General features: G+C 51.6%; 1 protein-coding gene across 2 annotated transcripts in view; it reads left to right on the forward strand.

The window, feature by feature from the left end:
• Positions 1 to 11,940, forward strand: part of PIPOX (pipecolic acid oxidase) — a 17,212-nt gene extending 5,272 nt beyond the window's left edge. The window contains exons 3-8 of one of the 2 annotated variants that reach the window (XM_015421888.1): positions 915 to 1,128; positions 2,780 to 2,962; positions 7,766 to 7,918; positions 9,117 to 9,275; positions 10,631 to 10,706; positions 11,772 to 11,940. In XM_015421888.1, the coding sequence (XP_015277374.1) occupies positions 915 to 1,128; positions 2,780 to 2,962; positions 7,766 to 7,918; positions 9,117 to 9,275; positions 10,631 to 10,706; positions 11,772 to 11,902 (916 nt within the window). In that variant the 3' untranslated portion in view covers positions 11,903 to 11,940. The remainder of the gene's footprint in view (positions 1 to 914; positions 1,129 to 2,779; positions 2,963 to 7,765; positions 7,919 to 9,116; positions 9,276 to 10,630; positions 10,707 to 11,771) is intronic. The other variant, XM_015421889.1, reaches the window with a different exon arrangement.
• The last annotated feature ends 1,074 nt before the right edge of the window (positions 11,941 to 13,014 follow it).

Here is a 13,014-nt window from a genome sequence, read left to right on the forward strand (position 1 = left end):
CCAGCAGCCCCTCCCCCAAGCCCCAAAAGCTGAGCTCCTCCAACATCTTCCAGTCCATCTTCAAGTCCTTGAAGGGCTGTCATGTAGAGGATGGTGTGGAGTTGTTTTCTCTTGCCCCAGAAGCTCGGGCCAGAACCAAGAGATTGAAATTTAATCAGAAGAGTTTTCGACTAAACATTAGGAAGAACTTCCTGACAGTTTGAGAGTTTCCTCAGTGGAACAGGCTTCCTCGGGAGGTGGTGGGCTAGATGGAGGTTTTCAAACAGAGGCTAAATGGCCATCTGACAGCAATGCGGATTCTGTGAACTCAGGCAGGTCATGAGAGGGAGGGCAGGGAGGGTTGCCTCAGTGCTTAGTTCTCACGCCCCTTTCTTACACGCCCAGGGAAATGGTGATCACCACTTTGGGGTCAAGAAGCAATTTTTCTCCAGGCCAGTTTGGCCAGGAATCCTGTTGTTGTTGTTTTTTGTTTGTTTGTTTTTTTAAATCCCTGAAGGGACATTTTTTTATTTTGCAAAACTACAAAAACTACAAAGAAATAATAGGGAAGGGACTACATCTAAGGAGAAAGCAAAGCAAACCACACTAGTCTAAAACCCCAAGAGGAGGAGATCCTTTCAGTGTTAGTTAAAATGTTAGTACTGTTAGAGTTAATGTCACAATACACTTGTAGAGTTCTTGCTTATAACAGTTCGCTATTTATAAATTATTTTGTTTGTTGTTATGGGAGAAATCTCTGATCATCTTCTTTTTCTTCGCTTCAAAAGTTGGTCATCTTTTGGGCGTGGGACAGGGGTCACTGTGGGTATGGAAGGAGAGGTATTTGTGAACTTCCTGCCTTGTGCAGGGGGTTGGACTAGATGACCCTGGAGTTCCCTTCCCACTCTGTGATTCTATCGGCCCTGTTTCTACAGACCAACCCCGATGCTGGTTCTGGGGCGGCAGCAGAACCCCGAGTTCCAGAGCTACTGGCAGACCATGCAGCGCCTTGACATCCCCCACGAAACTTTCACTCCACAAGCCCTGGCGCAAAAGTACCCGGAGATCCGTCCTCACGGCGGGGAGATGGCTGTGGCAGACCTGACGGCAGGGGTCCTGTACCCCGACAAAGCACTGAAAGCTGTCCAGGTAACAGGGAGGGAGGAGAGACTTACCCCCCCACCTCTTCCTTCTTTCAGCTATTGCCCCCTGGACCGTGGAAGTTGAGAAGGGCAGCTTGGGGCAGAGGCCTGTTTTGAGGGGTGAAAGACCAGGTGGTGGCTGGAGACCTCCTGGGATGACAGGTGACAGAAATCAGTTTCCCTGGAGAAAAGGGCCACTTTGGAAGGTGGACTCTGTGGCCTTCTACCCCACCGAAGCCCCTCCCCTCCCCAAGCCCCACCCTCCTCAGGCTCAACCCCCAAAATCTCCAGGTATTTCCCAACCCGGACCTGGCAGCCCTATTTGCGGGCACTGACAAACTCCATAAAAACGGGGCAGAAAGAAGGGAAACTTTTCTGCTGGGAAAAACCGGCAGGAAAGAAGCAAAGCCTTCCACATTTTGGCTGGAATTCCTGTTCTTATGATTGTCCTGTACCCCCACGGGCAGGTCCCAATTCTGCACCGGCCCCAGACTTTGGAAACTGACCCAGGGGCCAGCTGAGAACAGTTGTATATAACTAGCGGGAAAGAGCTGCTAAAATGCCAGCTTTGCATTGCTCAGATAGACTGCTCCTGCCAGGGATGCCAGCCTCCAGGTGGGACCTGGAGATCCCCTGGAATTGCAGCTCATCTCCAGACTCCAGAGATCAGTTCCCCTGGAGACAACGGCCACTTTGGAGGGTGGTGGACTCTATGGCCTTGTCGCTCACTGGAGTCCCTGTCCTTCCCGGGTTCCACCCCCAAATCTCTAGAAGTTTCCCAACCTGGAACTGGCACAGTGTGTCAGAGATCAGTTCCCCTGGAGACAACGGCCGCTTTGGAGGGTGGTGGACTCTATGGCCTTGTCGCTCACTGGAGTCCCTGTCCTTCCCGGGTTCCACCCCCAAACCTCTAGAAGTTTCCCAACCTGGAACTGGCACAGTGTGTCAGAGATCAGTTCCCCTGGAGACAACGGCCGCTTTGGAGGGTGGTGGACTCTATGGCCTTGTCGCTCACTGGAGTCCCTGTCCTTCCCAGGTTCCACCCCCAAATCTCTAGAAGTTTCCCAACCTGGAACTGGCACAGCGTGTCTGCTTCTAGCCAACAGTAGCCAGCCACCAGGACTGTTTCAGCCACTCCAACTCACCAGCCACTCACCAGCAGACTATTCCAGAGTAAGCTCTGTATAGCACCACACAAGACAGTCCTGTGGTAAGCTATATACAGAATTTATTTACAATATTTACAGTCCACTGACAAAGTGCTCCGCCAATCACCATTACACAAGAAGAGAATGAGCAGGGCTGCACTTGTCCAGTTATATACATACAGCGTCCAATCAGCTAAGTGCTGACTCATTGTCACTGACCTCATTCCTTATCAGGTCTCAACTGGTCAGGACCAGTTTCCAGCAGCTTGCCTGCTGACACATAGATCACCATGATCTGACAGCTGGATATTAAACATCCGACATGCCCCTCACCTATGGTGAGGAGGGACCTGGCAACCCAATGACCCATGCAGATACATTTTGGGCCAACAAAAAATGTTCACGGAAGTAGAGCAGGATGCGGAGGAGCAGAGGACGATGAGCAGAGTCCTTTGGGACTCGGCCAAGAGGGCAGCAAGAGAGACTGATCCAGCCCCCTTTCTCCATCAGGAGCAGTTCCGACGCAGTGGAGGAACCGTGCGGGATGGTGAAAAGGTGCTCGCCATCCTTCCTGGGAGTGCGGTCACGATAACAACCAACCGTGGGGAGTACCGGGCGAAACGCCTTGTGGTCACGGCAGGGCCATGGAGCAGCCGCCTCCTGGATCCACTGGGAGTGCAGCTGCCTCTCCAGGTAAGCGCTGGGCCTTGCTGCACACCGGCGGGAGGAACGAGAAGCTGGGGCCAGAGGCAAGGCCTGACCAGTACGGACGCCAGCCTCCAGGTGCTGGCTGGAGATCTCCTGGGATTACAACTGATCTCTAGGCAATGTTCCCTCTAAGCTGTGGAGTCTTGTGAGCAGGGGTCATTTCCTGCAGGGGCGCACAGGAGCAGAGCTCCGGCAGTAAAGAGCCAAGGGGGCGGGCACATGCAACAAGCACCACCCCCTGCTCCCAGCAGCCCTCAGTCAGAGCAAGAAGCAGCCAGGTAAGTTGCAGAGCCCCCCCCCCCCGGTCCAAAACAGTCCAGTGGCACCTTTAAGACCAAGTTTTACTCAGGTCCAAGCTCTCCCTCCTCTGCGAGGACAGATCTGCACATCCTCCCCCCCAATAGCTAGCAATCCAAAACAGTCCAGTGGAGCCTGAGTGGTGGATGTTGCCTTCTGACACACTTCCAGTGATGGCAGGGGGTGTGAAATATGCAAATACGTTATGCTAATGAGTTCCTGCACCTCTTTTTCTACGAAATGACCCCTGCTTGTGAGCAAAAATTCTCCATTGTGAGCTGCTAGCATTAAAGCTGTGAGCGACTGATTTGGCTGCTGCATTAATTACTTTGCTCTGGAGCCATCCCTCCCTGAGCCAAGACAAAAATGTGTGAGCTGGAGGCTAAAAACCTGTGAGCTAGCTCACACTAACTCAGCTTAGAGGGAACACTGTCTCTCGGTGAAAAGAGATCGATTCACCTGGAGAAAGTGGCTGCTTTGGAAGGTGGACTGTATGGCACCCTATCCCTTTGAAACCCCTCCCCTTCCCAAACCCCTCCCTCCTCAGGCTCTACCCCCCCCTCCGAATTTCCTGGTATTTCAGTCAGCCCCAGAGGCCTGAGCTGCCAGCAATGTTGCCTCTAAGCTGTGGAGTCTTGTGAGCAAAAACTCTACTTTGTGAGCTACTGCCATTAAAGTTGTGAGCGAGCAATTTGGCTGCTGCATAAATCAGTTTGCTCTGGAGCCCTCCTTCCTGAGCGGAGACAAAAATGGGTGAGCCGGAGGCTAAAAAACTGTGAGCTAGCTCACAGTAACTCACCTTAGAGGGAACACTGGCTGCCAGTGGAACCGAACTAGGTGTACCACTGCAGACTGCAGCCAGGGGACCGACCACAGTTTCAAATTTGTGTGCAGCTTAAAAATCCCCCCGAAAATAGCATGGAAAGGGCCGGGCTGGATGTTCTTTCCTCGATGTGCTAGCTTTCTGCTTGCGGGGTCTCCTTTCCTTTGCATAGGGAGCCTTCAGGAGTGGGACTGTTCTCACCTGGAGTCTGAAGTAGTCTAGCCAGTCCGATCACCTCTTACCGATCCTAAGGTGGTGTAGGACGGAGCCAAAGTTTCATGCAAGTAAAGGTCTCATCCAGGGCTTCCGGGGCATCCCCCGATCCTACCTCAACAAGATGGTACAGGGGGTGGTTGCCAGCCTCCAGGTGGGGCCTGGAGATCATCTGACATCCCAACCGGTCTCCAGACGTCAGAGAGCCACTCCCCAGAGGAAATGGCTGCTTCAGAGGCTGGACTAGTATTCTAGCGTTATATCTTGCTGAGGTCCCCCCCCCCCCAAACTCCACCCTTCTTGTGCTCCATCCCCAGATCTCCAGGAATTTCCCAACCCAGAGCTGGCAACCCTGGTTTGGGGAGGTTTATTGGTTCGGCTTTTGCCGGAACCAAAAGGAACTGGATGGGGAGAACATGTCACAAAGCGACTTGCAAAAGTCCAGGTCTACTTGCCCTCTTGCCCAAAGAGCCAGTTTGGAGTAGTGGTTAAGTGCGCGGACTCTTAATCTGGGAGAACCAGGTTTGATTCCCCACTCCTCCACTTGCACCTGCTGATGTGACCTTGGGTCAGTCACAAGCTCTGGCACAGCTGTCCTTGAAAAAGAGCAGTTTGTGTCAGAGTTCTCTCAGCCCCGCCGACCTCACTGGGTGTCTGTTGTGGGGAGGGGGAGGGGGAAGGAGTTTGTAAGCCACTCTGAGACTCCAGGTGAAGGGCGGGGTATAAATCCAATCTCCTCCTCCTCTTTACTACTTTTCTTATCTCCCTGGCTCTAATCAAGCTGATAATAGCCCGCATTGTACCTTGGCACCCCGACTTCCTTCTTTGCAACACCGCTCCACTTCCTGACTGGGGTATACAGACCCAGGGATCTCTATTCCTGCTTGTTTCTGACGAAGGGAGCTGTAGCTCTCGAGAGTTCAGAACCCTGGAAAACTTGTTGGCCTTTATGGGCCTACAAGACTTGGATCTGGCTCTTTATTTATGCTTTCTTAAGTATGATGTTGCATTCCCTGCTCAAATCCTCCCAAAGGACATGATCCAGGTAATATTAAATCAAGGCTGTTGAAAGCGAGAGGACTTCAATTGGTTGCAATTAACTCATTCCTTTGGTTGCAGCAGGGATTAATCACATCTCGCTGTTCGCTGGATGGGGCCAGGGCTTAAAACCTTAGCACTAGCGTTTTAAAAAGCAGCAAGACCTAACATTTAGATCTTTCCCACCAACTTTTGAAACTGATTTCAAAAGCGACATTCCCCCCCCCCCCGATTTTTTTTAAACCAGTCCCTTTGGAATAACGTTAAGTATTCTGCATATGGTGAGAAAGAGGCTGTCTTTGTATCTGTGCAAGTTTCTTCACAAGGCTGATGGATTTCATAGAATCATAGAATGTTAGAGTTGGAAGGGATCTTGCGGATCATCTAGTCCAACCCCCTGCCCTCTGCAGGAGCATAGCCGAAAGACAGCCCTACAACATATCTGAAAGATCGTCGTCCAGCCTCTGCTTGAAAACATCCAGAGAAGGAGCATCTACCACCTCCTGAGGCAGTCTGTTCCACTGCTCAACCACTCTTACAGTTAGGAAGTTTACCCTAATATTTAGCCGGTAACAACTCCCTTGTAATTTCCACCCATTAGATCTAGTCTTACAATCCGGAGCAAGAGAGAATAGGTCTGCTCCATCTTCTACATGACGGCCCTTCAAGTACTTGAAGACTGCAATCATGTCCCCTCTAAGCCTTCTCTTTCCCATGCTAAACATACCCAACTATTTCAGCCTTTCCTCGTAAGACTTGGATTCCAGCCCTCTCACCATTCTGGTTGTCCTCCTCTGGACACGCTCGAGCTTGTCAACATCCTTCCTAAAATCCTGTATGGCTAAATGTGGTGCCTTCCAAGGAGATACATCAAGATGAGCAGCCATGTTAGTCTGTCTGTAGCAGCGGAAAAGAGCCAGAGTCCAGGAGCACCTTAAAGACTAACCAAATTTGTGGCAGGGGAGGAGCTTTCGTGAGTCACGGCTCACTTCTTCAGATAGATCAAGACCGGTAGCCGTGTTAGTCTGTAGCAGGAAAAAAGAGCAAGAGTCCAGCAGCACCTAAAGATTAACAGAATTGGTGGCAGGGTTCAGTGAGGAGCGACTCACAAAAATTCATCCCCTGCCACAAATTTGGTTAGTCTTTAAGGTGGTAACAAACGTGGCTGCTACCCATTCTGAGCAAAACAAAAACAAAACAAAACTGCATTAAATTCCTTTTAATCTCTACTTCTTGCCCTGGGCACATTAGGTTGCCTGATGTTGCAATGGGGAAAAAAAACTGCTTTCAAATGAGCTGCAAAACAGGCAATACTACAGGGTTGTCAGAATGTCAGAACCCACAGCTTACAACGAAGTACACGCATTCAGGAACGGTTATACTTTTATTGCAAAGCTATAGATGCAAAGCTATAGATGCAGTTACACAGGCACTGTTAAGAATGGCGGCAACCCCTTGAGCATAATAGGATATAGGGCATTCATATGCACCCCCCCATGGCATGGGCCAATTAGCTACCTTCCCGCTCGCGGGACCAGCTAGGAAACCGTTAGGTGGCGAAAGCTGGGAAGCAGTAGTCTCTCACGGTACATCGGAGACTTCCAGACAACACAACCTCCTCCTGCACATCTGTAGTGATAAGCATTTCAGCACAGGCAGAACAGCAGAGATAGGAATGCAATAGCAATTACCAAGACACAGAATGAACTCTCCAACCCCCATGGCAGCATAGCTGACAATCTCCCAGAATCACAACTGATCTCCAGGCAAATTAGATCAGTTCCCCTGGAGAAAATGGGTGTTTTGGAGGGTAAAGTCTATGACATTATAGCCCACTGTGGTCCCTCCCCCATAAAGAAGAAGAAGGAGACTGGATTCATACCCCGCCCTTCACTACCCAGAGGAGTCTCAGGGCGGCTTACAAACTCCTTTCCCTTCCCCTCCCCACAACAGCCACCCTGTGAGGTGGGTGGGTCTGAGAGAGCTCTTGACAGAAACGGCTCTTTTTCAAGAACAGCTCTGACAGAACTGTGGCTTGCCCAAGGTCATCCAGCAGGTGCAAGTGGAGGAGTGGGGAATCAAACCCGGTTCTCCCAGATTAGAGTCCGCGCACTTAACCACGACACCGAACCATGCCCTCCCTCAGGCTTCACCTCAAAATCTCCAGGAATTTCCCAACCCAGAGCTGGTAACCCCTGGGGCACCCAGTGGAAGGACCAGCTTCGATAGAGGAGCCCGTATGAGTCCCACACAACAGAGCTGGTAAGCTCTGTGCCCCATGACCGATAACAGTCCCTCTCCCAGCTGAGTGCATGCCGTGTACAAAGCCCTCCCTGGCCACCAGTGACACTGTCCATCTTCAGCCGGGGGGGGGGCGCACAAAAGGAGCCTCACCCTCTTCCTTGCCCCCCCCCCAGCCCCTGCGCATCCATGTCTACTACTGGCGAGCAAAAGATTCTGGCACTCGCAGCCATGTGGAACACCTACCTTGTTTTCTGGGCATCAACCTCAACCAGGACGCGCACCACATCTACGGGTTGCCAACGGATGAATACCCAGGCCTTGTCAAGGTGAGAGGAGGCCGGGGTCACATGCAGAGGGAGGGGCCCGGAGGGGAAGCATCCAACTCTGGTCCAGCTGCCCCTAGGGAGGCCAGCCTCCAGGTGGGGCCTGGGGATCCCCCGGAATTACAGCTCATCTCCAGACTACAGAGATGGGTCCCCCTAGAGAAAAGGGATGCTTTGGAGGGTGGTGGACTCTATGGCCTTGTACCCCACTGAGGTCCCTGGGCTCCCCAGGCTCCGGCCCCCAAACCTCCAGGAGTTTCCCAACCTGGATCTGGCAACTCTGCCTCCCCATCCCCTGCTGGTGGGCAGGGGGGACTTGGCAGTCCGCGTGGGACCCGATTTTGTTACCCTCTCTCCAAAGAAGGATCTTGCCCAGATGGCCAAAAGACAAAAAGGGGTACCCCAAATGAAGACTTGCCCATGAAGAGTTTCGGGCTTTTCCTTTAGTGAAACTAGGACCGATTTCCCACAAGCCGCTGCTCCACCCTTGTTCTTCTTCCCACCCCCCCCACCCCCATTGTATGTGTTAATTTCCCACTACTTGCTGCATGGCCGCATTTTGACCTGCAACTTCACCCGATTTCCCCCCTGCGTCTTTTTGATCCTGTTTTTTGAAGTGAAGCTGCAGGGGGGGGGAGAGCAAGGGCGGAGCAGCGGCTTGTGGGAAATCGGTCTAGAACTCAGGGCTACCCAATGTAGTTGATGTGTGGGAGATTTAAGGAGAACAGAAGAAAGACCATCTTCTCACAAGGTGGACAAACCTCTGGGATGCAATGCTGCTAGATGCAGGGATGGTTGCTAGCTTAGGTGGCCTGAAAAGGCAAGTTGACAAACGCATATAGGAGAGGTCCATGAACACCTGTTAGCCATGATTCTACACTGGAGCCTCCATGTTAAGAGCCAGTCTACCCCTGAAAGCTAGTTGCTGGGGGAAACAGCAAGGGAGGCTTGATTCTCCGTGCCCCTGCTTGTGTGCCTTCTGGGGTATTTGGCTGACCCCTCCAGGAAATCAAATTTGATGAGACTGGTTCTCCTGCTACATTTCTTCATGCACTTCAGCTACTGCAGATGTAGGTCTAGGGTCAGTAGCGAGAGGGTCAGGAACAGAGCCCATTGCAGCCCCCCAAGTAGGCAAAGCTACCCGTTTCCCTTAAAAGGCGGGGCCCTGGCTTCAGCTGGACTCTCCTCTGCACCCCTCCAGATCTGCTATCACCATGGGAGCCCTGTGGAACCCGATCGACCCGATCAACTGGACCGGGCCTCCACCGTGCCTGACCTCCAGATCCTCCAAGGTTTTGTGAGGAACTATCTGCCGGGGCTCGATCCTGAACCTGCCGTACAGGAGCACTGCTTGTATACAGTAAGAAGCTTTTGGGAAACAGTCCCTGGGGCTTTGGTGGGGATGAGCATGTTTTAAGTTTCCTTGCACGACTGGGGCCAGAAGTAAGGGAGACTATGGACCTTCTGTCCCGGGCTGTGCACCTGCACACAACAGCTGCTGCCTAGGCAGATATTCAGTGTGGCTCCCCTGTGGAATTTCAGCCTGTTGTGCATCATGGGCAAATGTTTTTTTCTGATGGTGCTAGAACTTGTCTGCCCGTCTCCCTCTGCACACAATTGATTGGCAGGAAGGCTCCCTTGGCTCTTTTGCACAATATGTCCCCCCAAGAGCATTACACTCAGCAGAGAAAAATCTTTTGGTTATCCCTGGTTATCTTTTGGTTATCCCGAAAAACCTTTTGGTTATCCCAAAAAATATTCGGCTGTCCTCAACCAGAGCCAGGGCCTTTTCAGCCCTGGCTCCGACCTGGTGGAACCCTCTGCTTCACAACATCCGTGCCCTGCGGGACCTAGTTCTGCAGGGCTTGCAAGACAGAAGTCTTCCACCAGGCTTGTGGTTGAGGACAGCAAAGGTTTTTTTACTCAGTTCAGCCCCTCCTCGCCTTTTCCCCTGTGGGGCAAGAACTATAATTCTGGCCCATCCTGGTGCTATCTGGAATGGGTACTGAATCTGTTTTACTGTTTTTAATTTGTTTTAAACCCGATGTGAATGTGTCCTCATGAAATGTTGTACACCACCCTGAGTCCCAAGTATGGGGGAGGGCAGTTTAAAAATCTAATTTATAACTAAATAATATAAATAAATAAATACTTGAAAGGGGGCAGGAGACAGGCAGACACCCCCCCCCAGTTCTCCCCATTTGGGATCTGGTCTCCTTAGCTGGGAGGGGTCACCACTCCTGAGGGCTTCCTCCTGGCTCCTGGGAAAGGGGCCGGCCAGTGCCTGGATGGCAAGTTCATTCAAGAATGGCTCTGTCTACATCAGGGATCCCCACCATGGTGCCTGTAGACCCCACAGGCCCCCACACACACCTTTTCTGGTGCCTGCCACATGTTTTTAGAAAATGGTTGGGGGCAGGTAGGGATTTTTCCCCAGCCAGGCTCCTGATTGGCCCCTGGAGGTTTAACAGGCTGTACAGATTTTTAAAAACATTGCTTCACTAGCAGCTGCCACCACAGCGCAAGAATCTTCAGTGTGTGACTGAAGGTAAGCTGCGGCAGCCATTTTGTGCCTGGCTCCATCCCCTGCAGCAGCCATTTTTGGCAGCCATTTTGTGGCTGCGTCCAATACACTGTGCCAGAATCCCAAAGGTGCCCACAGGCTCAAAAAGGTTGGGGGCTCCTAATCTATATTATGCCCATTTATCTTCTCAGAACACTCCTGATGAGGACTTCATCTTGGATCGGCACCCACGGTTTAACAACATCGTCATTGGGGCAGGATTCTCAGGTACGCTAGTTTGGTGTAGTGGTTAGGAGTGTGGACTCTAATCTGGGAGAACCTGGTTTGATTTCCCAGTCCTCCACATGCAGCTGCTGGAGTGACCTTGGGTCAGTCACAGTTCTCTCAGAGCTGTTCTGGAAAGAGCAGTTCTTGAAAGAGTTCTCTCAGCCCCACCTACCTCACAGGGTGTCTGTTGTGGAGAGGTGAAGGGAAAAGAGATTGTAAACCGCTCTGAGACTCCAAGTGAAGGGCGAGGTATAAATCCAATCTCTTTTCTTCTCTCTCTAAGCAACATTGCAGTGGACAGGTTGGGGACAGGAGGAAGCAGGCACACATGGGGGGTGGTACAGGGAGCCGAAGGGCGAGGTATAAATCCAATCTCTTTTCTTCTCTCTCTAAGCAACATTGCAGTGGACAGGTTGGGGACAGGAGGAAGCAGGCACACATGGGGGGTGGTACAGGGAGCCGGCCAGTAATATTACTATTATCAATAGTAATATTACAAAGCATTTGTGTAGTATTGTGTAGCAAGGCGGCCTATACCATAACTGGCTGTAGTTACAACAACCCTGTAGGGTAGATATTCTTCTTATAGGGTATTGCAGTGGGTGGTTTAGCTACAGCCACCGTATAAGCCGGGTGCTCCTAAACCCTGTCATTTCAACTCGACGATCCTTGTTTCAGCTTGGCTTCTGTCTCCCAGCCTATAGCTTCACATCCTCTTTCGCGTCCTCCTGCCGAATTTTTTCTGTTCAAATCAAGCCATTCTTAAATGTCGTTTTTTGCATCGGTGGCGTATCAACGACATAAAAGAAACAAGCGAATCGTGAACGTCAGCAGTAACACTGGGTGAAACAAAAAAGGCTCTTACAAACAGAGAACAGAATGAGGAAGGGCAGGGTTCCTGCATCACTGAATTGGGGAGGGGGGACAGTTCACTGCCTACTCCCCTCAACAAAGCCCGGCCCGGCCCACTCTCTGTCCTGAGCCCCACTGTAGGAGGAGAGCTAAGCAGGGACGGGTCAGGCATTTGCATCTGGTTCCCTCTTTTCCTTCCTTTCTCTCCCACAGGCCACGGGTTCAAATTTGCCCCAGTCGTCGGAGAGATCCTTTGCCAGCTGAGCCTGGGGGAGGAGCCCCCTTACAATCTGGCGCATTTCCGGATAAGCCGCTTCCCGGCCTCCCCCAAAGCCGCCCTGTGAAGGCCACCGTCTTCAGTGAGACGAAGACCAAGAGCACTGCGCTGCTTTAAAAAAAAATACTCTTTGAACATGGTCCCTTGTTCTGTTCATGGGGGGGGAGCCCTGCTTTGGATATATGTGAAGCTGCAGAAAGGCCCATACAGTTCAATCTACCCCTGCCCAACCAAGAGTCCTCAAAAGTACCCGCAGAGAAGAAGAAGAAGAGAAGGAGATTGGATCTATACCCCGCCCTTCACTACCCAGAGGAGTCTCAGAACGGTTTACAATCTCCTTTCCCTTCCCCTCCCCACAACAGACACCCCGTGAGGTGGGGGGGGCTGAGAGAGCTCTTGACAGAAACTGCTCTTTTTCAAGGACAGCTCTGACAGAACTGTGGCTTGCCCATGGTCATCCAGCCAGGTGCAAGTGGAGGAGTGGGGAATCAAACCCGGCTCTCCCAGATTAGAGTCCACACACTTAACCACTACACCAAACTTTATGGCTGGCCGATCTAGGTAACAGGATGCTGGCCTTAGATGAACCACTGGTTAAGTCTGGGAAGGCTCTTCTGGTGCTGCGAAGGGGTAGCTTTTTAATTCATTTCCCCCTCCAAAGACAGAAAATGCATTTAATGCACTCAGTATCGTATCTGAAAATGCCTGAGTATGGTCTGCTTTCCACGCAAGACCCCGCCCCATCCTAGTAATATTTGGGAAGAGGAAGCAGGGCCCTTCTCCCAGTTCACACGTCCCCCTTCCGTAGAGATGAGATGGGATCCAGCCCTGGGGAAGCACCACGGTTTTCACGCCCATAATGGATCCATTGAAATGAAAGCTCCCCCCCCCCAAGTCCCCACCACCTCTTGACTGCCGTTCAAAGTAGTGCAATAAAACCCTGGAAAAGTCATTTAACATTCAGATTCATTAAACACACACACCAGCCCCCATGGGCTGAGCCACCCCCTCCCCCCCCATGCACACACTGATGCGCACTTCAGAGTCAAGCGAAATGTTTTAAAGTTAAATGTGCCATTTTATTATCATTAGATAGCTTAGCTTAATAGAGGCGCATTACCGTCATGCCGACTTTATGGCTCCGGGCCGGAGTGCGAATGTGTCTCCGTTTGCGCTTTG

This window comes from Gekko japonicus, unplaced genomic scaffold (genome assembly GCF_001447785.1).
Source record: "Gekko japonicus isolate JY-2015 unplaced genomic scaffold, Gekko_japonicus_V1.1 scaffold21, whole genome shotgun sequence".
NCBI lineage: Eukaryota > Metazoa > Chordata > Lepidosauria > Squamata > Gekkonidae > Gekko > Gekko japonicus.